The sequence below is a fragment of the Bison bison genome, unplaced genomic scaffold, assembly GCF_000754665.1.
Source record: "Bison bison bison isolate TAMUID 2011002044 unplaced genomic scaffold, Bison_UMD1.0 scf7180017864064, whole genome shotgun sequence".
NCBI lineage: Eukaryota > Metazoa > Chordata > Mammalia > Artiodactyla > Bovidae > Bison > Bison bison.
The window spans coordinates 296313-321996 of NW_011494636.1; the positions used below are offsets into that span (position 1 = coordinate 296313).

General features: G+C 35.5%; 1 protein-coding gene across 10 annotated transcripts in view; it reads right to left on the minus strand.

Moving 5' to 3' along the window:
- SDCCAG8 (serologically defined colon cancer antigen 8) overlaps positions 1-25684 on the minus strand; it is a 245165-nt gene that overhangs the window by 204901 nt on the left and 14580 nt on the right. For 9 of the 10 annotated variants that reach the window (XM_010836676.1, XM_010836675.1, XM_010836674.1 and 6 more), the window contains exons 4-6: positions 21274-21387; positions 10295-10417; positions 4507-4647 (exon numbers count right to left, since the gene is read on the minus strand). In XM_010836676.1, the coding sequence (XP_010834978.1) occupies positions 4507-4647; positions 10295-10417; positions 21274-21387 (378 nt within the window). Of the gene's footprint in view, positions 1-4506; positions 4648-10294; positions 10418-15849; positions 15892-21273; positions 21388-25684 lie in introns of those variants that run through there. The other variant, XM_010836679.1, reaches the window with a different exon arrangement.

Here is a 25684-nt window from a genome sequence, read left to right on the forward strand (position 1 = left end):
GGCAACCCACTCCAGTACTCTTGCCTGGAAAGTCCCATGGATGGAAGAGTCTGGCAGGCCGCAGTCCATGGGGTCGCTAAATTGGACATGACTGAGCGACTTCCCTTTCACTTTTCACTTTCATGCATTGGAGAAGGAAATGGCAACCCACTCCAGTGTTCTTGCCTGGAGAATCCCAGGGACGGGGGAGCCTGGTGGGCTGCTGTCTATGGGGTCACACAGAGTGGGACACAACTGAAGTGACTTAGCAACAAAATAGAGTGATATGTAATTTTACTATTAGACAATATATTATCATAAGATATCAATTCTTCCTCCCACAAATGACCTATACGTTTAATGTAATCTCAATCAAAACTACTTAATGGCTTTTCGAAAGCTAACTAATCATAAATGTATTTGGAATGCAAAAGGCAAGAAATAGGACATTCTTTAGCTCTAAGAAAAATGTTGGAAGACTTGGTCTACCAGATACAAGGTTATAAGAATCAAGACAGGATGGTAATAGCACAAACAAGTAGTAACACAGACACCAAGGAAATACAACACAAAGCCCAGAAACAGACTCACACATATGTGCACACTTGGTTTATAACAAAGGTGTCAGGCAAATGATTGCTTCTCAACAGATGATGCTGGGATGTATAAATGACCCGATAGGAAAAGTAACCCCCTACACTTCCCATATGATACAAAAATAAATTCCACGTACACTGTGGTTCTAAATGTAAAAAGTAAGATTATAAGGTTTCTGAAAGATAATATAGGAGAATATCTTCAGAATATCTGATGGCCTTGGGGGTAGGGAAATACTTTTTTATATAGGACGCAAAAGATACTAAAAAATAAAGAGAAAACACTGGTAAATTGGACCACATTAAAATTAAGAAATTCTAATCCAGAAAGAAAGAGAAAAAAGAAACCTATCAAGAGAGTTCCAAGACAAACCACAAAATATAGGAAAATATGTCCCAACAGAGGTAACCAATAATGGGCTTATACTCATATTAAGAGTTTTAAAAAAATATTGTCAGATAATTCAAAAAAAATAAGTAGGACATTTGAACAGGCATGACACAAAAAAGGACATGAAATGGCCAATAGATATATGAGAAGATACTCAATCACATGAGAAATCAGAGAAATGAAAATAAAAATCACAGTGAGAATACCCCAGGACCACCAGAAAAACAGAATATCAAGTGTTGGCAAGGATATGGAGCAATGGTATCACTCATGCTGCTGACAGAAGTGTAAACTAATAAAAAAATCACCTTGGAAAAGTTTGCCCTTATTTACTCAAATTTAGCATATACATACACTATGACCAACAATGACACTCCAAGGTACACACCCAACATAAACGTGTACAATGCACACCAACAGACATATAAAAGAATGGTCATAGCAGCAATAATCACAATATCCCAAAACTGCAAAAATACAAATATCTGTCAACAATACATAAATACATAATTCTGTTATATTCATATAGTAGATCTACCAATGAAAACGAATAAATTTCTAACACATACAACTAAAAATATATATGAATCTATCAAATACAATACTGAAAAACAGCTACACAAAAAAGAATAAGTACTATGTGATTCAATTTATGTAATATTTTAAAAACCAGGCAGAAATCAATTTGAATGTTTGGGGATCATGCTTAGGGATCAATTTTCATAAAAGTCAAGCTAGTGTTTAGCTTTAAGAGAATGAGAGGTGGTGATTGGGAGTGGGCATGAAGAGGGCTTGTGGGACATGGTAATGTTAGACATCTTACAGGGACAATTACATGGTTGTTCATGTGGAGATAAATCCTGAAGCTGTACATTTTTGTTTTGCATACTTTTCTGAATTTATGCCAAATTGTGTCATTAGAAATATCAAAGGATGGCAGGACGAACTAATGTACATATTACAGAATGCTGCTCTGAGATGAGGGAGGAAGATGAAGACTGATATGTGGAGGTTATTAATGACCTTGAAAAGAAATGGTTTAGGGAAATATGGTGGGGGGAAGCTCAAATAAAGTATGCTGAAGAGAGAATGGGCGGTGAGGAACAGAGGCATGAGTATAAACAACTGCTTCGAAAGCCTTTGGTATGAAAGGGAGTAGCTGGGTGATGGCTCAAAGGGAATGTAAGATGAAGAAAATATATTTTGTGTTTATTTGCTTTAAGACAGTAGCTAGTATAGCACATATTTTGCTAAAAACCCAGTTAAGAGGGATAAAAGGTACACGAGCAAGAGGAGATACGTGCAAGAGTGAAATCCTTGGAAGAAGTGAGAAAGACTTGGAACATAAAGCTCACGGAAGCAGAGACTGACCTTTGACATAAACAGGATAAACAAGTGAATCTATAATAGTTATAAATGGAACACTAAGAGAAGACATAAGAGGGAAACTAATTCTAGTGTGGGAAAGGAGGAATGGAAGCATGTAATTAGGGAAGGTAGGATGGGACGGGACATTGAACTAAGTTTGGTAGGTAAACATTTCAATAGGTAGAGGATAAGAAGGAAGCATTTTAGGCATGGATTATTGCATAAGCCAAACTCAATTCTTCAAAGAAAAATGGAACTGGGAAATAACCATATGAAGTAGCAAGAAGTGAGTGGTGTGTGTGCTTATAGCCAATACTTGTGCGAATGACAGAAGAATGAGAAGCGAGTCTGGAAATGTAGTTTGAAGAAAATAGCAGATGGCTTGGGAGATTGGTCTTAATCCTATGGGTATTAAGTAGCTTTCATAGCTTATTCAGTTGGGAAAAAACCATATAATTTACTTAGTCTTTCTGATTTTTTTTTTTTGAAAAGAAAGGAACTCTTTCCTAAATACTAGAAAAAAGCTTGGATTAAAGAATGAGAAGGAGCAAGGAAATTTGGGCCAGAAAGAGCCTTTAGAAAAATTTAACAACAAAACCTGTGGATAACAATGAGAGTGGAACTATGATTCATTATATCTTTTCCTGGAACATTCCATTTTTGGTTCCATCATTCCATTATTTTCACCCAGATCAAAGGATTTAGACTCCTCGGGAAATTGGGACATTCAGAAGCATCTATGTATATGGGGAGTTTAGAAAGCCACAAATATGCCCAGGGAAAATGCATTCTCAGAAAAGTCCTGAGAAGCTGAAGCTTTCACTTGAGGCTGATCTCTAGGCTCAGAGCAGGCCTAACTGTAAGGTAAAGTCCAGCACAGTCAAAGTGCAAAGACTTGGAGAGTTGGTTGTTCTATTTTTGGGGGGCTTTTTGGTGTTCTTGTTGTTGTTTGTTTCAGCTGCTGGCAGTCAAGGAAATCTCTCAAACATCAGCTGAATATGAGCTAATGGAACAGAGATCTCAGTGATCACACACAACAGGGAATAGTTTTTACAGAAATAGTTTGGAAAATTCATTAAAGGACTATGACAGCCTTCAACAATAAAAAAGACATCAAACCTTAAAAAAATAGGGTATCTGATTTCCAGAGTTATCACATATAACAGTTTAATGCCCAATTTTCAACAACAAAAAATCAGTAGGCATATAAAGAAAGAGGAAATCATGGCTCACTCAAACAGAATAAATTGACAGGAACCATGCCTATGAAAATGCAGACATCAGACTTACTAGATGAAAACTTTAAAATGACTGCCTAAGAACACTCAGAATGCTAAGAGAAAATACGAACAAAGAACTAAAGGAAGTCAGGAAAACAAATTATAGAAAAAAAAACAAACAAATTCTGGAGCTGAAAACAATAAAAACTGAAATAAAAAATTCACTAAAGAGATTTTAGAGATTTGGGCAGCAGAAGAAAGAATCTGAAAATCTGAAGATAGAACAGTTAAAATAATTCAGTCTGAGAAGCAGGAAAAAAAATGTAGAATTACCAAATGATCCAACAATTGGATTATATTTGATAATCAAATATAATCAACAATTTTCTGATTATATTTGAAAGTAGGACCTCAAATAGATACTTGTGCATCAATGTTCATATCAGCCTTACTCACAACAGCCAACAGGTTGAAACTCCCCCAAAACCTATTAACAGATAAAAGGAAAAACAAAGTGTGGCATATATGTACAGGGGAATATTATTCACCCTTATAAAGATATGAAATTATGATACACATTACAACATGGATGAAACTTGAAAACTCTATGCTCAATGAAATAAGCCAGACAAAATGAGAAACACTTAAGTGAAGTATCTAGAATAGACAAACTCATATAAAGACATAGAGCAGAAAATGTTACCAAGGGTTGTGGGAAGAAGGGAATGGAAGTTATTATTTAATTGGTAGAGTTTTTGTTTGGGATGATGAAAATGTTCTGGAAATGAGTACTGTTTATGGTTGAACAACACTGTGAATGTACTTAGTGTAAATAATCATACACTTAAAATTTTAAATGGTTAAAATAGCAAGTTTTGTGTTATATATATTTACCACAATAAAAAAGTACCAAAAATGTAGACGCATATGAAAAAAGTACCCAAATACTCACAAGTTCTAGTTTCCATTTTTCAGCCTCACCAGCAGAAGCAACTTTGATAGTACTGGCATTGCCACATGAAAATGATCTCTTTGCAGCTTCATCCACCCTAGAGTCTTCACCTGTTGTAATCCAAGAATTCTGCATGTTTCCCTAAAATAAAATGTGAAAGTACTTGCAATCGACTTTTAACTTCTAAATCAATATACATACTTTACAAATGGAATACTGATTATCTGTGATGAAAGGAATAAGAAAAACAGCAGATGCTTCTAGATACAAATCAACAATTATTTTGCATTTTCAAGCTGTTAGGGGCATATTCCAAACACGTGTTACAAAGTTGAATTCCTACAGGTACAGGCAATAATGTAAATGAGCAAAGAGGGCTGTATATCAGTGTATTGAACAAATAGTCTCTTTACCTCTTTGGAGACATATACTCTTGAAGCACATAAACCTCTCTTGGTTTGTTTTCCATTTTCCACATTTCATAAAGATATGACTAATAATAATAATTACTACATATAATGTTTACTATGTGCCAGACACTGTTTTACATCCTCCACATATATTAACTTAGCTAATCATTACAATAATCCTATGGGACAAGTTTCACTCTTACCTTCATTTTATAGATGAGGAAACTGAGTTACGGAGAGTAACTGCTAAAAAGTCACAGCGGTAGTAGAAAGTGACTAATAAAGGGCAGAGCTAGGATCTGAACCCTGGCAATCTAGCTCCAGAGTCCTAAACCACTATGCTCTTCTGCCTTTTCAGAAAATTATTTATCTTCAATGAGAAAAACAGTGCATGGTGATAAACAGAACTGACATGCAGCTTGCCTGTCAAGGATCCAAAAAGTAGTCACAGGGATCGTGACAGAGCAACCCAAGAAAGAAGTCACTACTCAGTTCCAGTCAATTGCTGCCATATGTGAATGCCATCTCATATTACCCCCAAAAATCTTTAGATTTTTAAAAAGATCAGGCAGATATCTGGTTCTTCAACTGAAACACTGTTAAATACTGAGTGTTTTTCAAATAGACAAAACATGTCTATAGACTGAATTTGGGGTACCCACTGTCAGTTGGCAAACTTTGGCATTCTCTCAGCATTCAGTGTAATAAGCAGTTCAAAATCTGGGTGATTTATGTGTGAATCAAGAACTAAAATACTTATTTAATTTGTCCAACAAGTAATTAATGAATTCGTATTAAGGGCCAAGGGACACAGTAGTATTCAAAAGCAAGGATATGTCCCCAAACACAGAACTATACTGTGGTGTCATATCATGTTAGAATGCGGTAAATTGTATTCATTCAAAGTAGTATTCTGAGATTCTATTCCACATTCTTTGGCAAGTTCACAGAACTTGTATAATACTGACTATGTTCAGGCATTGTGCTAAAAGCTTGGTGGCCAGTGGTGGGTGGTAAAAATGACCAAGACCAATCTTAACCTTGAGGAACTTATAGGCTAATGAAGAAGAGAAAAACCTAAGCAGGTAATTTCAATTTACTAAAGCCATAAGTGTGCATGTTAGGACAAGGCCAGACAGAAGAGGTATACTAAGAGCAACTGGAGATTCAAGGAAAGTTTCTGGAGAAGTTTTGACACTGGTGTGATATCTTGAAGGATGAAAAAAAATAAGTTAGATGCCAAGAAGAGAGAACACCATGAGAAACTCAGAGATGAGAAATAACATGGTGTTTCCCAGAGGCTTTTAGGAAATTCAGTATTATTAAAGGTTGACATACAAGGCAATAAAGCCAGAAGATTAAAGTACAACTGTTTATGATAGCCAAAGCATGGAAACAAACTAAACGTCCATTTACAGATGAATAAAGAGAGAAGATGTGGTACACATACACAATGGAATACTACTCAGTCGTGAAAAATGAAATAATGCCATTTGCAGCAACATGGATGCAACTAAAGAAGATCATACTAAGTGAAGTAGGTCAGAAAGAGAAAGACAAATACCATATGATATCACTTATCATGTGCCATATTTGTACCTAAAATATGGCACAAATTAATTTACATACAAAACAGAAACAGGCTCATAGACATAGAGAACAGATTTGCAGTTGGCAAGGGGTAGGGGAGAAGAGAGAAGGATAGACTGGGAGCTTACTGTTGGTAGATGCAAACTATTACATTTAGAATTGACAAACAAGAAGGTCTTAATGTATAACACAGGGGACTATTTGATATATTCAGTATCTTGTGATAAACCATAAGGGAAAAGAATATAAAGAAGAACACAAATATGTGTATAACTAAGCTATTTTGCTGTACAGCAGAGATTGGCACAGCACTGTAAATCAATTATGAAAGTGTATGTGTTAGTTGCTCAGTCGTGTCCAATTCTATGCGACCCCATGGACTGTAGCCTGCCAGCCTCCTCTGTCTATGGAATTCTCCAGGCAAGAATACTGGAGTGGGTAGCCATTTGCTTCTTCAGGGGATCTTCCTGACCCAGGAATGGAACCCAGATCTTCCACACTAGAGGCAGATTCTTTACTGTCTGAGCCACCAGGGAAAGTGGAAAAAAAAATAAAAAAGAAGAAGCCAGAGAATTAAATAAGGATCTGGAAAGTAAAGTATGCCATACTGATAAGCTTGAACTTGACTCTGTAAGCAGGGAAAAATCTTCCAAGATTTGATTGTATTAAAAATAGTCTTGCAGAGTAACGAAGCAAAGTGGTACAAATTTCCTATGGAGAAATTGGAGGACGTATGTAGACTATGGATCACTGATTTATGATATCAAATGATATTGTTTGGAAACAAGTGCTAGCCTAATTGACATGTTCTTTCACAGACAGCTTTCAAAAAACTTGGATGATATTTGATCAAGATATAAAAAGTCAAATTACATTTACATCCCTGAAGATCATTGAAGACCTCTGATTTCTTAATTGAGGGGAGGGGTTGGAATTGAAGGGATGAAGAGACATGGAAACAAATAGCTCAGAAATTTTCTACTTAAAAAAAAATTCTAACAAAAAGAGTTTTTTAATATAATTTTTGAACTCTCAAGAAAAGCCCCTTGAGAAGGAATATGATTAAAAAGTGAAGATGCAAATGAAATATTCTTTGAATGGTTTTAGTTATTTAAAAATAATCTGCTTGCTTCTTCAACTGTTAAGTCAAAAACTAAGCTAAAAGCTAAAAGTCATGTAGGCTACCATCAAAGTTCCAGTCCATGGCAAAGATGGTTTGGTTCAATATTGACAAGCTATTCCTAATCTAGTCAGAAAGGTAGTATAATTCAAGGCCAGGAAGATGGATCAGGGGAGTCAGACAGTGCTGTGTTTGAGTTCTAGCTTTGTAGGTAACTTAACTGCTGTACACCTTAATTTAATCATCTGAAAGTAGATGTAACAACACCTGCCTTATGCAGCTATCATAAGACTGAAATGATATAATGCAAGCAAAGTATTTGATACAGTACCTGGCACATCATAACCATGCTGTCACCAATAAATATTAATTATTACTATATACATATTTCAATTGTTTTTCCAAAGAAAGCATTAAGAAACACTGAAAATATATAGTCAAATCTGCCAATAGCTTTGGCAAGATTTACCATCAACATGGAAAAAAGGAAGATAATATCTCTTGATCTGTTTATATTTAAGATAATAGCTTTATTTACATCAAAACTCTCAATACAACACTATTCATAGGCTGCCAAAATGTCTCAATTCGCCTCCACAAGTAGCAAGTGGGAGAAATAACTTTGTAACAACAAAATAACACAGAAGACTAACATTAAAATAGGTATCAAGGTCATCTGACATACGCATCAACCATTTCAATATCTGCATTATGTTTTAGCTCATGTGAAGGTTTTTTTTAAAAAAGCTCTCTACAAGTCTATCCTTTCTACAATCTATCTGTAGTTTTCTTAAGCAAGTTTCCTTTGCTCATAAGGCAAAGCATGTATGCTTTTACCATCATTTCCTTCCCCTTTTGCATTACTCACTTCTCTTGCCCTCTGATTCACTTGTCTGCCTTATTTCCTTTCTCATTTCACTTCCCCATCTTCCACTTCTTTGCACTGTATAAATATCAAAGACTATGAATAAATGAGTCACTGTTCACTGCATATTTGGAGGAAAATCAAAAGAATATACTTATTTAAAAAAATGAGCTTACCTGTAAGTACTTTTTATGAATCATTTTCAAATTGACCCAAAATAATAGGAACCAAGACAAAATTTTTAAACACTAATATTAATAATACAATACTATAAATACTCAGAAAAAGTTATATAATGAAGAAAATAGCTGATCACAAAGTAATGTGTAATTGCAGAAAAATAAACTAAAATGCTAATCAGCTCACTTTATTATTCAGAGTTAACACATTCAGATACAATAGCAAATTCTAACACATAGAACTCCAGGATTACAAATGAAACATTAGGTCAGGTTAAGAAAAAAACTTCAAAAATTAGAGGACACCTAGGTGAAACATTCGGAGAAGGCAATGGCACCCCACTCCAGTACTCTTGCCTAGGAAATCCCATGGACGGAGGAGTCTGGTAGGCTACAGTCCATGGGGTCGCAAAGAGTAGGACACGACTGAGCAACTTCACTTTCACTTTTCACTTTCATGCACTGGAGAAAGAAATGGCAACCCACGCCAGTGTTCTTGCCTAGAGAATCCCAGGGACAGTGGAGCCTGGTGGGCTGCCATCTATGGGGTCGCACAGAGTCGGACACAACTGACATGACTTAGCAGGTGAAACATTAAAACAGTTGTGTTTCTTCCTAAGCAGAACTTACTTACTAATAATGACTAAGTCAAAAGCACCAAAATACACTGCAAAGTAAAGCCGAAACAGGCAAGTACCAAAACTTTCCCATGGAAAATTGAATTTTGTCTCAAAGAGCAGAACAACTGTTATCAACTACATCCCATAGCAAAAGAGTAAAAACTATTTTGAAGGTAAAAATATCTCTGACAACTCATAAAGAGAAATTAAACACTATTTAAATATCATCATAAAAATTTTATGTCACAGAATAATAGAGATCATACAATTCTCTGTTCCTCAAAATGTATTCCACTGATATTAGATTCACTTTGGCAACTTGCTCAAAGACTAACCCAGACCAACTCTCAGGGATAAAGCCCAGGATCTGCACTGTCAGTAAGTATCCCAAACCCCACTCACATTAAAGACTAAGGACTGCTAATATTGGAGAATTTCTCAAATTGCCAATAAATAGAGGACTTACAAGGTGAAGCCAACCCTGAAAGACCTATAAAATTACTTGCCAAACGTCCAGCTTGTTAGGGACAATGGGAATATTAACATTTTGAATCTTGGACATACATGTCAGTGTTCTTACTGCTACACCATGCTAGTTAGACTGATTGGAACTCAAAGTTCAAAGACGATTTAGAGAAATACAACAGAAATCTAAGCTACAATTCTGAACAGTTGCTAGATTTAACAAAGTCCAGCTCTGTTAACATACTTCCTATATGACATACTTCCTGCTTTCAGACTTGCTCTTTCGTATGGAAAAAACACAAATGGTAAGGCTCAGAGAGGAAACTGGAGTGGCTGCTAGGCACCATTACATCATTTAATTTGAGGATTCATACCACCACAGCGAATTTTAATTTCTGCAGCCCCAAGTAAATACCAGCACAGCACTTCTGCCAAACTTTAAGAAAAAAATTGAAGCAGCTAAGAAGGCTGAGGGAGAGGTTAGGAGGCAACATTCAGACTATATATATTTTAGTTTAATGGTTTAAATAAATGCTCACAGATGCATCCAGAAGTGTTTGTTCCCTCATTTCTTCTTGTCCTCGAGATTTCAGCTCTTGTTGGAGCCTTTCATTTTCAAGCACAACTACTTGTACCCTATTTTTCATTCCAGAGAGTTCCTCCTATAAAAAGCAGAAACAAATACCAAATACATTAAGCATTTTTTCTTTCCTTTTTTTCTTCTTTTTAAGAAATGCCACTTGCAGACTGCATACATTAAGCAATCTTAAGTGGTGCTTTTATTTGTTGATTACTAGATGATCCAATATGATATGAAGCATGGAAGACTGATGCTGTCTATCCATTTTCTGAAATATTATAATTATATTTTGACAAAGAAGAAACTCAAGCATTAGCTAACAAAGAGAAGGCTGGGGGAAAACACTAGACGGCCTGCTAATGGCCATACCACAGGACTGTGTGGTTTCTGACAATTTTATTCAACAGACTTATATAAATTATTTAATTAAAGGGTTTATCTAAAAGACTTTTAAACATGAGGTACATACACTCCTAAACATATAAGGTAAGATATATTATTATTCATGCTCAAATGCCAATAACATTGAAAACTGACAGATGGCTACATAGATAATAAAGGACACTGAGACAGAAAGGTGAGGAAAGTTACAATGATTATCTATGAACTGGTAGCCAGATGGAAGGAAATTATGAGTGAGAATAGTTTGGTGGATAGTTCTTAAAGAGTGTTTCCTTGGCTATGTAGGGAGTAATATAAAGAATTATAGGTATATAACAATTTGTATAGCTATTAAGTAGCATCTCAGTAAAAAATACTGAAATATTGAGGGTATAATACTTAATCTTCATTACCATTATAATAAACAGCTATTGCACAGCATATAAAATTTACATTCCATTTATCTTATTCAGAAAAAAAATCAAAGCTGTAATTGAAAACCATAATTAAACAAATATTGCAGACTTCCAATTTTTGGTCTGACATATAAGAAGCTTGGAAGACGTCACTCCCATCTTCATAACTAGAAAAGGAGCTGAACAAGCTTAAAAATAAACTACTCTTCTTAGATCCATCAGAGAATTAAGGTCACAGGGAAAACTATCATCCCTCAGAATGGAAAGACAGACGAGTACTCCTGAGAACCACAACTTAGCAGAGCAGAAACTCCTAGAGGAGCCAGTGGTGTGGCAGAAAAATATAAAAATAATTGATGAAATGCTGGAAGCTTAGTATAGACCAGTTTGAGTTAAAAACTCCAGAACCCAGTCTCTGGAGGGGAAGGTGTCTCCTACACTTTTATGAGCTTTATCTCCAGGACATGAGCAGATTCTAATAACAAAGACTAGAGGAAACCCCACTCCTGTTTCCTCCAGTAGGAGAGGAAAAGTAACCCAAAAGCATTCTGTTCTTTTTAACCAGGACTGCCTCAAGAGAAACTATTTTACCAGAGCCTAAGAAACTGGTTTTTGCTTTTTTCCCCAGAACCTAAGGGACCTGGGGGAAGAGAGTGGAAACCCAACTCCAGCTTCTTAGCCTTCTCATCTCACTTAAGGGGAGAGGGAGACTGAGAAACATTTGTGAAGGATATAGCCAAGGGCACAGGGTCACTAGAAGACTGAGACATGATCATAGGATTACAAAATGCTCCCCCTACTCCCATACCCTACCACCACATCAAAAGTACTCTTGTATCATAACAAGGGAATACACTAAAATAACTGCACATCTCAGTATATATTTAAGAATTCTTGAGGGAAACCCAAAGACAACAGTGGAGAAAAAACCAGAACTCTGGAGGAAATTTTAGCCTCTGACACATATAGTAACAGCAAATAATAAACACAGTCTAACTTCTACAACAAATAAAAAACCTTACACTAAATGCATATTTCCCTCAGTTCCTTTTATTCAACCCACTATGTCCAGAATTCAACAAAAAATTAGAAGGCATCCTAAAAGACTTAAAACACAGTTGCAAGAAACTAAGCAAACACAGAACCAGACTCAGATACAGCAAAGATGTTGGAATTATCAGATCAGATCAGATCAGTTGCTCAGTCGTGTCCGACTCTTTGCGACCCCATGAATCGCAGCAGGAATTATCAGATGGAGAGTTTAAAATAATTATGATTAGAATGCTAAAGGGTCAAATGGGAAAAAGTGGTCCACATGCAAGAACAGATCGATATACAAGCAGAGATGGAAACTAAGAAAAAAAGCAAAATGCTGGAAATCAAAAACACTGCAGAGGAAATGAAGATTGCCTTTGAAGGGGTCATTAATAGACTGGACACATCCAAAGAATTAGTAAGCTTGAATAAGTGTTAACAGAAACTTCTCTAACTGAAATGCAAAGAACAAAAAGAATGATACAGACAAAACAGAATATCTAAGAATTGTGGAACAATAATAAAGGTTAAGAAAGAGATAAAGGAGGAGAAGAAATATTTAAATGAATAATGATTGAAAATTGCCCCGAATTAATTACAAGTGCCAAACCACAGATTCAAGAAGCTCAGAGAACACAGGGCAAGATAAAACTGAAAAAATCTACACCCAGGTATATCATATTCAAACTGAAGAAAATCCAAGACAAAGAGAAAAAAGAAAAAATTTAAAGATGTCAAAGGGAAAAACCTTGCCTATAGAGAAGCAATGATAAGAATTACATGAGGTACTCTTTAGAAATCATGCAGGCATGGACAAAGTATAATGGAATATTTAAAGTTTTGAATGAAAAGAGCCCCGACAAGCTAGAATTGTGATACCAACCTTCAAAAGTGAGGGAAAAACAAAGACTTTTTCAGATAACCAAAATTAGAAAATCTGTTTCTGGTAGACCTGCCTTGCGAGAAATCTTAAAAGTTCTTCAAGAAGTAGGAAATTTATTTAGGTTATAAATTCAGATCTACATAAAGAAAGAAAAAGCAGTCCAAGAAGGCATATAGAGATGAGTATAATCTTTTATTTTTCTTACTGTTAGCTGATATAACAGATAACAGTTTGTTTAGTATCATATTAGCGATAGTGTATATAGATCCAACAAGTACATCCTAAAGGAAATCAGTCCTGAATATTCATTGGAAGGACAGATGCTGAAGCTGAAACTCCCAATACTTTGGCCACCTAATGCAAAGAGCTGACTCATTTGAAAAGACCCTGATGCTGGGAAAGATTGAGGACAGGAGGAGAAGGGGATGACAGAGGAAGAGATGGTTGGATGGCATCACCAACTCAATGGACATGTGTTTGAGTAAACTCCAGGAGTTGGTAATGGACAGGGAGGCTTGGTGTGCTGCAGTCCATGGGGTCACAAAGAGTCGGACACGACTGAGTGACTGAACTGAACTGATACAGTGATCATAGCTTGTGGATAACTGAAATGAATGACAGAAATGCATCAGGGTCAGGAGGGAGGAACTGGGAACACTCTATTAAAAGGAATTTTTCCAACCCCTGAAGTGTTTATTGAAAATACACTTAGATTAGTGGTAAAGGTAACTGTAAACTCAAGGAAAACCACTTATAAATTTTTTTTAAAAAAAGAAGTTCAAATGATAGGCTAAGAGAGGAGAAAATCACAATCATATAACAGGGTAACTCAAAACCAGAGATGGTACAAAAAAAAAAAAAAAAAACAAAACAGAAAGAACAAGGGCAATGAATAGAAAACAGTAAAAAATATGGTAGGTATTATAGATAGCTAACTGTATCAATAATCATTTTAAACATTCATGCTCTGACTATACCAATTAAAAGACAGACTTCCAGAGTAAATAAAAGATAAGACCCAAGTACACGCTGTCTACAAGAAGCCTTCTTTAAATCTAAAGACACAGATACTTTAAAAGTAAAGTAATGGAGAAAGATATACCATGCTAACATAAATCAAAAGAAAGCTACTGAGCATTTGTCTATTTTTTTCTCCAGAGCTCCAGATACATTTCTAAGGAGCAATCATGTTTAAAAACAACTGGACTATATGATGATCTTTTACTTTTATCTAGTTTGTTTCACTTTTTCTGTTTCATATTCAGTGCTCATTTCATTTAGTTTATGTTCTTCAATTTCTTCATCTCTTTTTTTTTTTTTTAATGTTCTTTCTTAGCCTTTATCAAGTGTAGCAGAAAAGCTTTTGTATACATATATATAAATACGTGCAATGTATACATTTTAGAAAGCTTATGAATTTATGCATAACTAAAAATTATGACAGTATTATTCCACTTGTTTGATTTAATATGAGCAGAATGCTAGATTTCTAATTAAACAAATAGATATGCAATAAGCAACAAAGGTTTACTGTATAGCATAGGGAACTATAGTCAATATCTTGTAATAATCTATGATGGAAAATGATTTCAAAAATAATATATGTGTATTTGTATAACTGAATTACCCTGCTATGCACCTGAAGCACTGTAAGTCAACCATACTTCAATAAAATATAGATATTTTTAAAAAGAAAGACATAAGAACAATTAAAAAAAAGAAAGCTGGAGTAGCTATATTAATTTCAGACTTCATAGTAAGGAAAAAATATCAGGGATAATAAAGAGGCATGACATATTGATAAAAAGTTCAATTTTCTAAGAGGCATAATAATCCTAATGAATATGTGCCTAACAACAGCATTAAAATACATGAAGTAAAAACTGATTGAACTATAAGGAGAAATAGATGTATCTATTATTTCAGTTAGAGATTTCAACATCCCTCGATCAGTCATTGACTGATCTGGCAGACTGGCAAAATATCAGTATGCACATAGTTGAACTGAACACCACCATTAATCACTTGGGTCTAATTGACATTTATATACTACTTCATCCTACAACAACAAAATATACACTCTTCTCAAGCTAACACATAACATTCACCAAAACATACCATATTCTATGGTCTAAAACCATATATTAACAAATTAAAAAGAATGGAAATCACAAAAAGTATGTTATCAGACCACAGTGGAATTAAACTAGAAATCAATAACAGAAAAACAGCTGGAACACTCCCAAAATATGTGATGATTAAATAATACTCTTCTAAATATATACAGGTCAAGGATAAGTTTCAAGAAAAAAATTTAAATTATTGTGAACTAAACAAAAATGAAAATACCACATCAAAATTTGTGAGATGCTACTAAATCAGGGGAAACATTAAAAAGAATAAAGATTTCAAAACAATAATTTCAGGAAACTATAACAAACAACAAAAGAAATTAAATCTTTTTAAGTAGAAGAAAAGATAATAAAAATTAGGGTAGAAACAAATGAAATTAAAAACAGAAAATCAACAGAGAAATGCAGCAAAACCAAAAGATTGGTCTTTGAAATGATCAATGAAATTGATTAGAGTCTAGCCAGGCTAATCAAGACAAAAAAGAGAGTAGATACAGATTACTAACCTCAGAAATGATACCACTACAGAATCTATGGGGCTTTCCAGGTGGCGCTAGTGGTAAAGAACCCACCTGCCACTGTAGGAGAAATAAGAGATGCGGGCTTGATCCCTAGGTCAGGAAGATCCCCTGGAGAAAGGCATGGCAACCCACTCCAGTATTCTTACCTGGAGAATCATGGACAGAGGAGTTCATAGGGTTGTGCAGAGTCAGACACGACTGAAGCAGCTTAGCACACATGCACAGATTCTATGGACATTAAAAGGATAATAAAGGAACATTATGAGCAACTCTAAGTCCATAATTTGATCACCCTAGAGGAAATGAACCAGTCCCTTGAAAGACACAATCTACCAAAACCCCTAAAGGGAAAGGCAGTTAATCTGAATAGGCCTAGTTAAGTCACTTAGTCATGTCCGACTCTGCGACCCCATGGACTGTAGCCTGCCAGGCTCCTCTGTCCACGGGATTTTCCAGGTAAGAGTACTAGAGTGGGTTGCCATTTCCTTCTCCAGAGGATCTTCCCAACTCAGAGACTGAACCCAGGTCTCCAGCATTGCAGGCGGATTCTTTACTGTCTGAGCCTTTACGGAAGCCCTGAATAGGCCTACTTGTATTAAAGAAATTGAATAAATAATTGATCCTCTTTCAAAACTGGAAGTACCAGTCCTAATATTGGTTCACTGGTGAATTTTGATAAACATTTTAAGAAGAAATTAGATCAATTCTCCAAAATATATTTTATAAAATACCTGAGAGAATACTTCCTAGCTCATTCTACGAAGTCTGCATTATCCTAACCAAACTAGGTGAATCGACTACAGGGCTGAAAAATGGCAGATCAATATATCCCATGAATATAGATGCAAAAATCCTCATCAAAACATTAGTGAATCAAATCCCACAATGTATAAAAAGAATTATACAACAGGACCAAATAGAATTTAATCTACCTATGCAAGTCTGGCTCAATATTTCAAAATCAAAATAATTCAACATGCTAGAAAAAAAATCAAATGATCATATCAATAGATGTAAAAAAAGCAAGTGACAAAATCCAAGAGCCATTCAAGGTAAAAACTTCAATGAACTAGGAATAAAGAAAAAACATCTTCAGTTTAGTAAAAAAACATCTACAAATAACCTATAGCTAACACTGTACTTCACTGTGAGAAAATGGGTAGTTTCCCACTAAGCTTAAGACAAGGAGGTCACCTCTTATCGCTTCTATTCAACATCATATTAAAAGTCCTAACTAAAATAATAAGGCAAGAAACAAAATAAAAGCTATAAAAGAAGAAATTCTTTAAAAGATAGCTATATTTGTTATAGATGACATGATTGTCTATGAAGAAAACCTCAAAAAATCAAAAAAATCTACTAAAATAAATCATTAAGCAAGGTTGCACATTACAAGGTTAATATATAAAAGTCAATTGTTTTCCTATATATTAGTAATAAGTAATTGGTATTTGAAATTAAGAACACAGTACCATTTACATTAACACCAACAAAATTAAATACTCAGGTATAAATTGCATAAAATATGCATCAGATCTGTAAGAACAAAATTGCAAAACTCTGATGAAGACATCAAGTAATATCTAAATAAATGGAGAGATATTCCATGTACATGGATAGGAAGATTCAATATTGTCAAAATATCAGTTCCTCCTAACTTGAGAGATTCAACACAATCTCAGTCAAAATTCCAGCATGTTGCTTTGTAGATATTTACAAACTACTTTGGGGCTTATATAAAGAGGCAAAAGACCCAAAATCATCAATATGATATTGAAGGAAAAGACCAAAATTGGAAGATTGACAATGGCAGACTTCAAGACCTATTATAAAGCTCCAGTAATCAAGACAGTGTGATATTTATGACAGAACTGACCAACACATCAATGAAACAGAATAGTGAGCCCAGAAACAGACACACACAAATACAGTCAACGGTCTTTAACAATGGATAGAGAACAAACATATGGATACCAAGGACGGAAGTGGGAGGGGGATTAATTGAGATATTGGGATTGACAAATATGCAGTACTGATACTATGTATAAAATAGACAACTAATGGGAATCTACTGTAGAGCTCAGCGAACTCTATTCAATGCTTTGTGGTAACCTAAATGGAAAGGAAATAAAAAAGAGGGGATATATATATACATATAGCTGATTCACTTCGCTGTACAGTAGAAACGAACACAACATTTTAAAGGAGCTATACTCCAATAAAATTAATTAAAAAATGGAATAAGGGTAACTCAATGTTGATAGTCTTTTCAACAAATGGTGTTAAACAAATGGATATCAATATGCAAAAAAAAATTTTTAATGTCTAGATACAGATCCTACACCTTCACAAATATTAACTAAAAATGGAGCACAGATCTAAATGCAAAACACAAAACTATCAAAAAGCTAGAAAAAGAATTAGAGAAAATATTGGTGAGCTTGGGTTGGGTAGTATTTTTAGATTTAATGCCACACAAGGCACAGTCCATGGAAGAAAAAAATTGATAAGCTGGACTTGATTAAAATTAGAAGCTTCAGCTCTATGATGCTGTTAAGACAAGCCAAAATTGAGAAAAAAGAATTGCAAAAGATATATGTGATAAATGACTGGTATCCAAAATATATAAAGAAATTTTGAAGTTCAACAATAAGAAAATGTACAACCTAATTAAAAAATGGGCAAGAGACCCGAACAGATACCTCATCAAAGAGAGTATATAAACAGAAAATAAGTATATTAAAAAATATTCAACATTGTATGTCATCGGGGAATTGAAATTAAAACAAGATAGCATCACATATTTCTAATACACTAGAATTCAAAACACTGACAACACCAAATTCTCGCAAGGACTGTTCCACGTCATGAGCTTTCATTCACTGCTAGAGGGAAAGTAAAATGGCACAGCCATTCTGGAAGACAGTACGGCAATTTCTTATGAAAATAAACATACTCTTACAGGTGATCCAGCAATTTTGCTTCTTGGCATTTATCAAAATGAGTTTAAAAAAAGACAGATTTATTTGTAGTTGTCACAATTTAGAGGCAAGTGGGATTTCCTTCAATTGGTGAGTAGTTAAAAAAAAATTCCTATATCCAGACAATGGAATATTACTCAATGATAGAAATAAGCTATGGAGCCATGAAAAAACATTAAGGAAGCTTGAATGTATATTGTTAAGGCAATGAAGCCAATTTGAAAAGACTACAAACTGTATAACTCTGACTACAAGACATTCTAGAAAAGGCAAAACTACGGAGACAGTAAAAAGATCAGTGGTTGCCAGGGGTTTAGAGGATAGGAAAGGAGGGATAAATAAGCAGAGCACAGATGATTTTTAAAGCAGTGAAACTATTCTCTATAATACTGTAATGGTAGATATATACCATTACATGTTTTAGAAAACTTATAGAATGTAAAACACAGTGAACACTAATGTAAACTGAGGAATTTACTAAATAATAATGTAACAGTTTAGCTCATCAACTGTAACACACATACTGCACTGATGCATGATGTAAACAGCAGAGGAAACTGCTGGGAGCTATAAAGTACATGGGAATACAGGATAATTCTACGTATTTTCCATCCACTTTTTCTGTAAACCTAAAGCTGATCTAAAAAACAAAATCTATTAATTAAAAAAACTAGTCAGGTTTCTAAACCCTCAAACATTACTCTCAATATCCTGCTTCCTTGTTAATATGTATCAAATGTATACTCTGTCTGACTTTCAAGGATTTTGCAATCTTCTACTTAACCAATTCAGCATTATTTTAATAATTTCTAAGAGATATCTTCCATTGAAGGAATGTAGACTAGATGCCTCATGACCCCCGTAAATAAATCATATCCATCCTGAATATTTTCTTCCACTGTTGCTGTTTTTCCTTTAAAATTCTCTCATCTCCCTTCTGCTGATCTAACGATCCTACACCTTAAGATTTTTCTCTCCCATAAAAACATCCTCAAAGACAGTGAGCTTTTAGTAACCTTCTTCTCTTATTATGACTATAGTTTATACCACAAAATAAAGGACCACATTGTATCTTTACTATCATATTGGTGTGATTCTCATAGGTAATAGTGCTCTCAACTAGATGGTAAGTTTATTACGATTTTTATTACACAGTGGAAGAATCTGCCATCTCAACATTTGCCACTCTGGAAGAATTATCTTGAGCTAAGGGCCTGCGAAAAACAGCAGGCACAAGTCTGCTCTGACTTCCCCTTTTTTTCCAGCAAGCAGGACTAAAACTCCCATGTGAACGATGCCCTCCCTATGCCAGGAAGAAAGAACAGTCTTATCACCAGAGACAGGGAGTAGAGACTGAGAGAAATCTGTACAAACAGTCCCTGTTAAAAGAACTCATCTTCTTTAGCCTCCCCACATATTTTCGGTACATTTCCACAGCTGCCTCTCTTTGTTCAATCAAGTACAAAAGCACTTAGGTTTCACCACTTCTTCAGGTCTTCACTTCCTTATGAAGGCTCCCATGTCACATAAATCTTACATTAAGTAAATGTGTATCCTTTTATCCTGTTAATCTATCTTATGTCGGTTTAATTCAAAGGCCCAACCAAAGACACTAAAAGGGCAGAGCTAATGTTTTATCTCCCCTACAATATCTTTCAGGTTTTACTCACAGCATTTTAGCGATTAATAGAAGCTTATTAATGGGATGAGTCCTAGGATACTATTTCAGCTTTTCTAGTAATCCAAGAATACCTGTAGAGTAATGAGTGTATCCTTCAAGAACAAGGAGAAATGACATGCCAAGATCAGGAAACTCCCTTGAAAAGCTGACAATGAAATATTTAAAGGCCTCTTAAGCTACATATCAGACTTACACTTTGGAAGAGGAACCATATGTTGAAAATATAATACACGATACAAAAGATATCACTAAGTTCTATAAAAATATCACATAATCTGATGTATTAATATTAAAAAAAAAAACGAAGACACTAACATACTTTCGGAAGGCATTAAAAACATTACTAAACCTCATACAGTCATGCAATAGATAACATCTAGTATTATAAGCCATAAGTGACAACATTTGGTTTCTTGATTTTAAGTATCAGTACCCCCATGAGCTATCTTCATTCAAAGTTACAGTAAGAACCTTTATACTGACAAGGGGTAGATACAGTCTACCAGCTTAGAATCCCTATTTGCTGCACTACAATTTCAACAGGTTGATAAGAGTGGGAGAATGAGTGGTATTACTATTTCAAAGCATTTCCCATAAGCTGGACTAAAGCAAACAGAACAGAAAGGAAAAATTCCAAAACATAAGAGAATAGTATCAAAATATTACAGACTACTATATAATTATAAACTACTGGGAAATTAAGTATTCAGGAATGGCATGGTCAGGAGTACCATCCCAAGCTTGAGAAGCTCTCATTACACATCAGACTTTTCAATCACAGAAAGATGGCAACCATCAAGGTGTTGCTATAAACATGAAGACTAATCAATAGCAATTTTTCACACAAGATATTATGATTAATAACAAATTTCATATAGTCTGGCTTAAATTTTTAATGGGATACTTACCTTGCAGAACTTGACTTCTGCCTCTAAATGATAAATGTACTGAGACTGGTCATTGATGATAGGAACAAGATTGTGCACAGTAGGCATACTGGTTTCCTCACATTCTGATGACCTCTAAGGCAAAAAGGAAAACAAATGAAGCATGTTTGGATTTAGCAAAGAATCAGTTAATACTGTCTCCATACTCAATTTAGCACTTATGTCATATAAACATAAAATAAACATAGACTAAATCACAGTGCAGCTAACAGTATTATTTCATCTTATAAATTCTATAAATAGATAAGATTCAGGAATATGAAAACTATTTTTTAAAGACGGAAAAGGAAAATGGTTGTAAAAAGCACACAGCAAATGGAAAAATGCTCGAGTAGTATAATTTGGCTTGGGATGAACCACCCATTTGAGCCATCTGGAAATGTGACGTGCTATTCAGTAATTTTGAGATGAAGGGACAGCTTTTTAAGAAATCACCATAGAAGAGGGCTGCTAGCTGAAACTGCAGAACAGCTGCCTGAAGAAGGGATTCTTTAGACAAGTGTCTGATGCCAAATGTGTGTCAATGAGGTAAAATTTTATCTACAAAGAAGTACACTAGCAAAACCTGGTTTTTTATTTTTGACCCTAATACTTAAGGCAATTGGAGACTATGCTGCTCTAGAGCCTCCAGAACTAGAGTGCTGAAGCAGATATACATGCAAGTGAGACATTGTGCTGAGGACTTTAGAAAAAAAATGTTAATTCTCTTTACTTTTGCAGCAGTCCTGTAATTGATTTTTAATATCCATCTTACTTTATCCTAGAATGATTGTAAAATGATTTATAAGTCATATATCTACTCAAGTATTCTTGCCTGGAGAATCCCATGGACAGAAGAGCCTGGTGGGCCACAGTCCATGGGGTCGCAAAGAGTCAGACACGACTGAGTGACTACCACTACTACCACTACTACTACTATTACTACTACCATGATATTATTTAAAGAAAAGAGTAAGTTAGGAAAAGGGAAAATAAAGGGCTACCAGTCAGATGAATCCAGAGGAAAGTTTGAGGTGAGACACACAATTGCTTTGTTTTTCAACACAGCACAAATTCCTATAAATGATGAAGTACCAGCTCTCATGGTAGAATAATTAAGCAGAGCTTTGCTTCTGGCCACATTTAATAAATTCAAAACCAAAATACATGTTGATTAAATGAATTATCTGTGGTAAGTAGAAAGCAACTAATTATAATAATTGACATTAATAGAAAGGGGTTTGGTGCATGCTGCTGCTGCTGCTAAGTCGCTTCAGTCGTGTCCGACTCTGTGCGACCCCACAGACGGCAGCCCACCAGGCTCCCCCGTCCCTGGGATTTTCCAGGCAAGAACACTGGAGTGGGTTGTCATTTCCTTCTCCAGTGCATGAAAGTGAAAAGTGAAAGCGAAGTCGCTCAGTCATGTCCGACTCTTAGCGACCCCATGGACTGCAGCCCACCAGGCTCCTCCATCCATGGGATTTTCCAGGCAAGAGTACTGGAGTGGGGAGCCATTGCCTTCTCCGTACTATGTGTATACATAGGGCAAAATCAATGTGAAAATTAAAAACAGGCTAGTATCATGTGGAAAATGTTCACATACAATCACTTGTATGTTTATCATAGTTTGAATGTCCATATTTTAAAAGAACAAGTAATAATGTTTAGACATATTTTCTACCTCAACACTGCCTCATTTCACTCTTAATACAGCCACATATTTTTCATATATCATACTGGCTATGAAACTGCATTCTAAGGGGTACAGTCTTCAAAAGCTACTTATTATTATGGCTTGTAATCATCATATGTAGGTTGTATACATTTAGGGTCTAAGTTCCATTCCTTCACAGAGAGCCAATATAAATAGACCTATGTATTGGTATATACTGTATATATTGAACGGATCATCTTGATGAGTCTTCTTGCTTATCTAAAGTCAATCAGTTTTGCAATATCACTGCTCAGTATTATCTTAAAAATGCTAAGAAGCATGTCTGAGCATTCAACAGATACAGCAACTTAATCTACTAGACTTAAAAGTACTCCACCCATATATGCTTAAGAGCATTCTAGAAACTAGGAGTAAACAGTAATAAATTCACTGAATGATGAAATATTTTATCTTTTTTATAGTTTATATCTATAAATATTGAATAGGAACATGTAGTCCATTTCTCTACAGTGGGAATTAACCATGAAAGTCTGTGTCAGGCTGGAATGAAGTGTTAATATGGGGGTCCTCTTAGGACATTTCAGCTGTGAGTAAAGGAAAGTGACATGTCTTCAAGTTTTCAGCATGTAGCCTGGGTATCCAACAGTCACAGATATTGAAAATGCAAGGTGGTTATTGTTGCCATGACATTTTCTATTTGTGTCATACTTCATAGGTTTCCAAAGAATTTTAAATATGTGATCTTACCTTATTACTATAAAAACCCTGTGAGAACTCTCTCACAGAGAGTACATGATAGCCCCTAGGTCACCCTAAAGCATAGACTATTTTGACCATTTAAACCTGGCCAAATCCTTGCTTCATAGTACCCTTTCTCTACAGAACTCTTCCCTCCCGCCCAGCTTCTCCTCACATATACGCTTCCCTCACAGTACCCTCCCTCACTTCCACCCTTCCTTCACACCTATCTCAGGCTTTATTTCACACTGCTTCACTCGGAAATAATATGCTCCATGAAAGCAACAGCAGTAGAAAACAGCTGCAGAAGAAACAGAGTACAGTTTCTCATATCACACAATTTTGTAACTATATATTTTTAAATGTAGAAAAATATTACATACTTCACACTTAACATTTAACATAAACAAAGGACAGCTAGAATTAGAAAGTAAATTCTGAAAATAATAAAAATACAGATATGCCCCTCTATAAAAGCAATGGTTAGGGACTTGGTGGTCCAGTGGTTAACAATCGCCTTTCTTTCTTTTTTTAATTATTTATTTTTAAAATGCATTTATTTATTTTAATTGAAGGATAATTACTTGACAATACTGTGATGGCTTTTGCCATACATCAACATGAATCAGCCATAGCTATACGTATGTTCCCCCCATCCTAAAACCCCCTCCCACCTACCTCACCACCCAACTCCTCCAGGTTGTCACAGAACACCGGCCTGCCCTGGGTGCCCTGCTTCATGCACTGAACTCGCACTGGTCATCCACATACGGCATAAGGTAATGTACATGTTTCAGTGCTATTCTCTCAAATCATCCCACCCTCTTCTTCTCTCACTGAGTCCAGAAATCTGTTTTTCATGTCTGTGTCTCCTTTGCTGCCCTGTATGTAGGATCATTGGTACCATCTTTCTAGAAGAATCTGCCTGTCAACACAAGGGATACTGGTTAGATCCCTGGAAGGGGAACTAAGATCCCACATGGCCTGGGCAGCTAGCCCACATGCCACAAGTACTAAGCCCTTATATGCCACAACTGGAAAGAAGCCTGCACACCAAATGAAAGATCCTGCTTACTACAACACAGACCCTATGCGCCACAGCTAAGACCTGAAGGGAAATCTGGCCAACCACTTGTAAAATAATGAAACTAGAACACTTTCTAACACCATACACAAAAATAAACTCAAAATGGATTAAAGATCTAAACATAAGACCAGAAACTATAAAACTCCTAGAGGAGAACATAGGCAAAACACTCTCTGACATACATCACAGCAGGATCCTCTATGACCCACCTCCCAGAATATTGGAAATAAAAACAAAAATAAACAAATGGGACCTAATTAACCTTAAAAGCTTCTGCACATCAAAGGAAACTATTAGCAAGGTGAAAAGACAGCCTTCAGAATGGGAGAAAATAATAGCAAATGAAGCAACTGACAAACAACTAATCTCAAAAATATACAAGCAACTCCTATAGCTCAACTCCAGAAAAATAAATGACCCAATCAAAAAATGGGCCAAAGAACTAAATAGACATTTCTCCAAAGAAGACATACAGATGGCTAATAAACACATCAAAAGATGCTCAACATCACTCATTATCAGAGAAATGCAAATCAAAACCACTATGCGGTACCATTTCACACCAGTCAGAATGGCTGCGATCCAAAAGTCTACAAATAATAAATGCTGGAGAGGGTGTGGAGAAAAGGGAACCCTCTTACACTGTTGGTGGGAATGCAAACTAGTACAGCCACTATGGAGAACAGTGTGGAGATTCCTTAAAAAACTGGAAATAGAACTGCCTTATGATCCAGCAATCCCACTGCTGGGCATACACACTGAGGAAACCGAAGGGAAAGAGACACGTGTACCCCAATGTTCATCACAGCACTGTTTATAATAGCCAGGACATGGAAGTAACCTAGATGTCCATCAGCAGATGAATGGATAAGAAAGCTGTGGTACATATACAC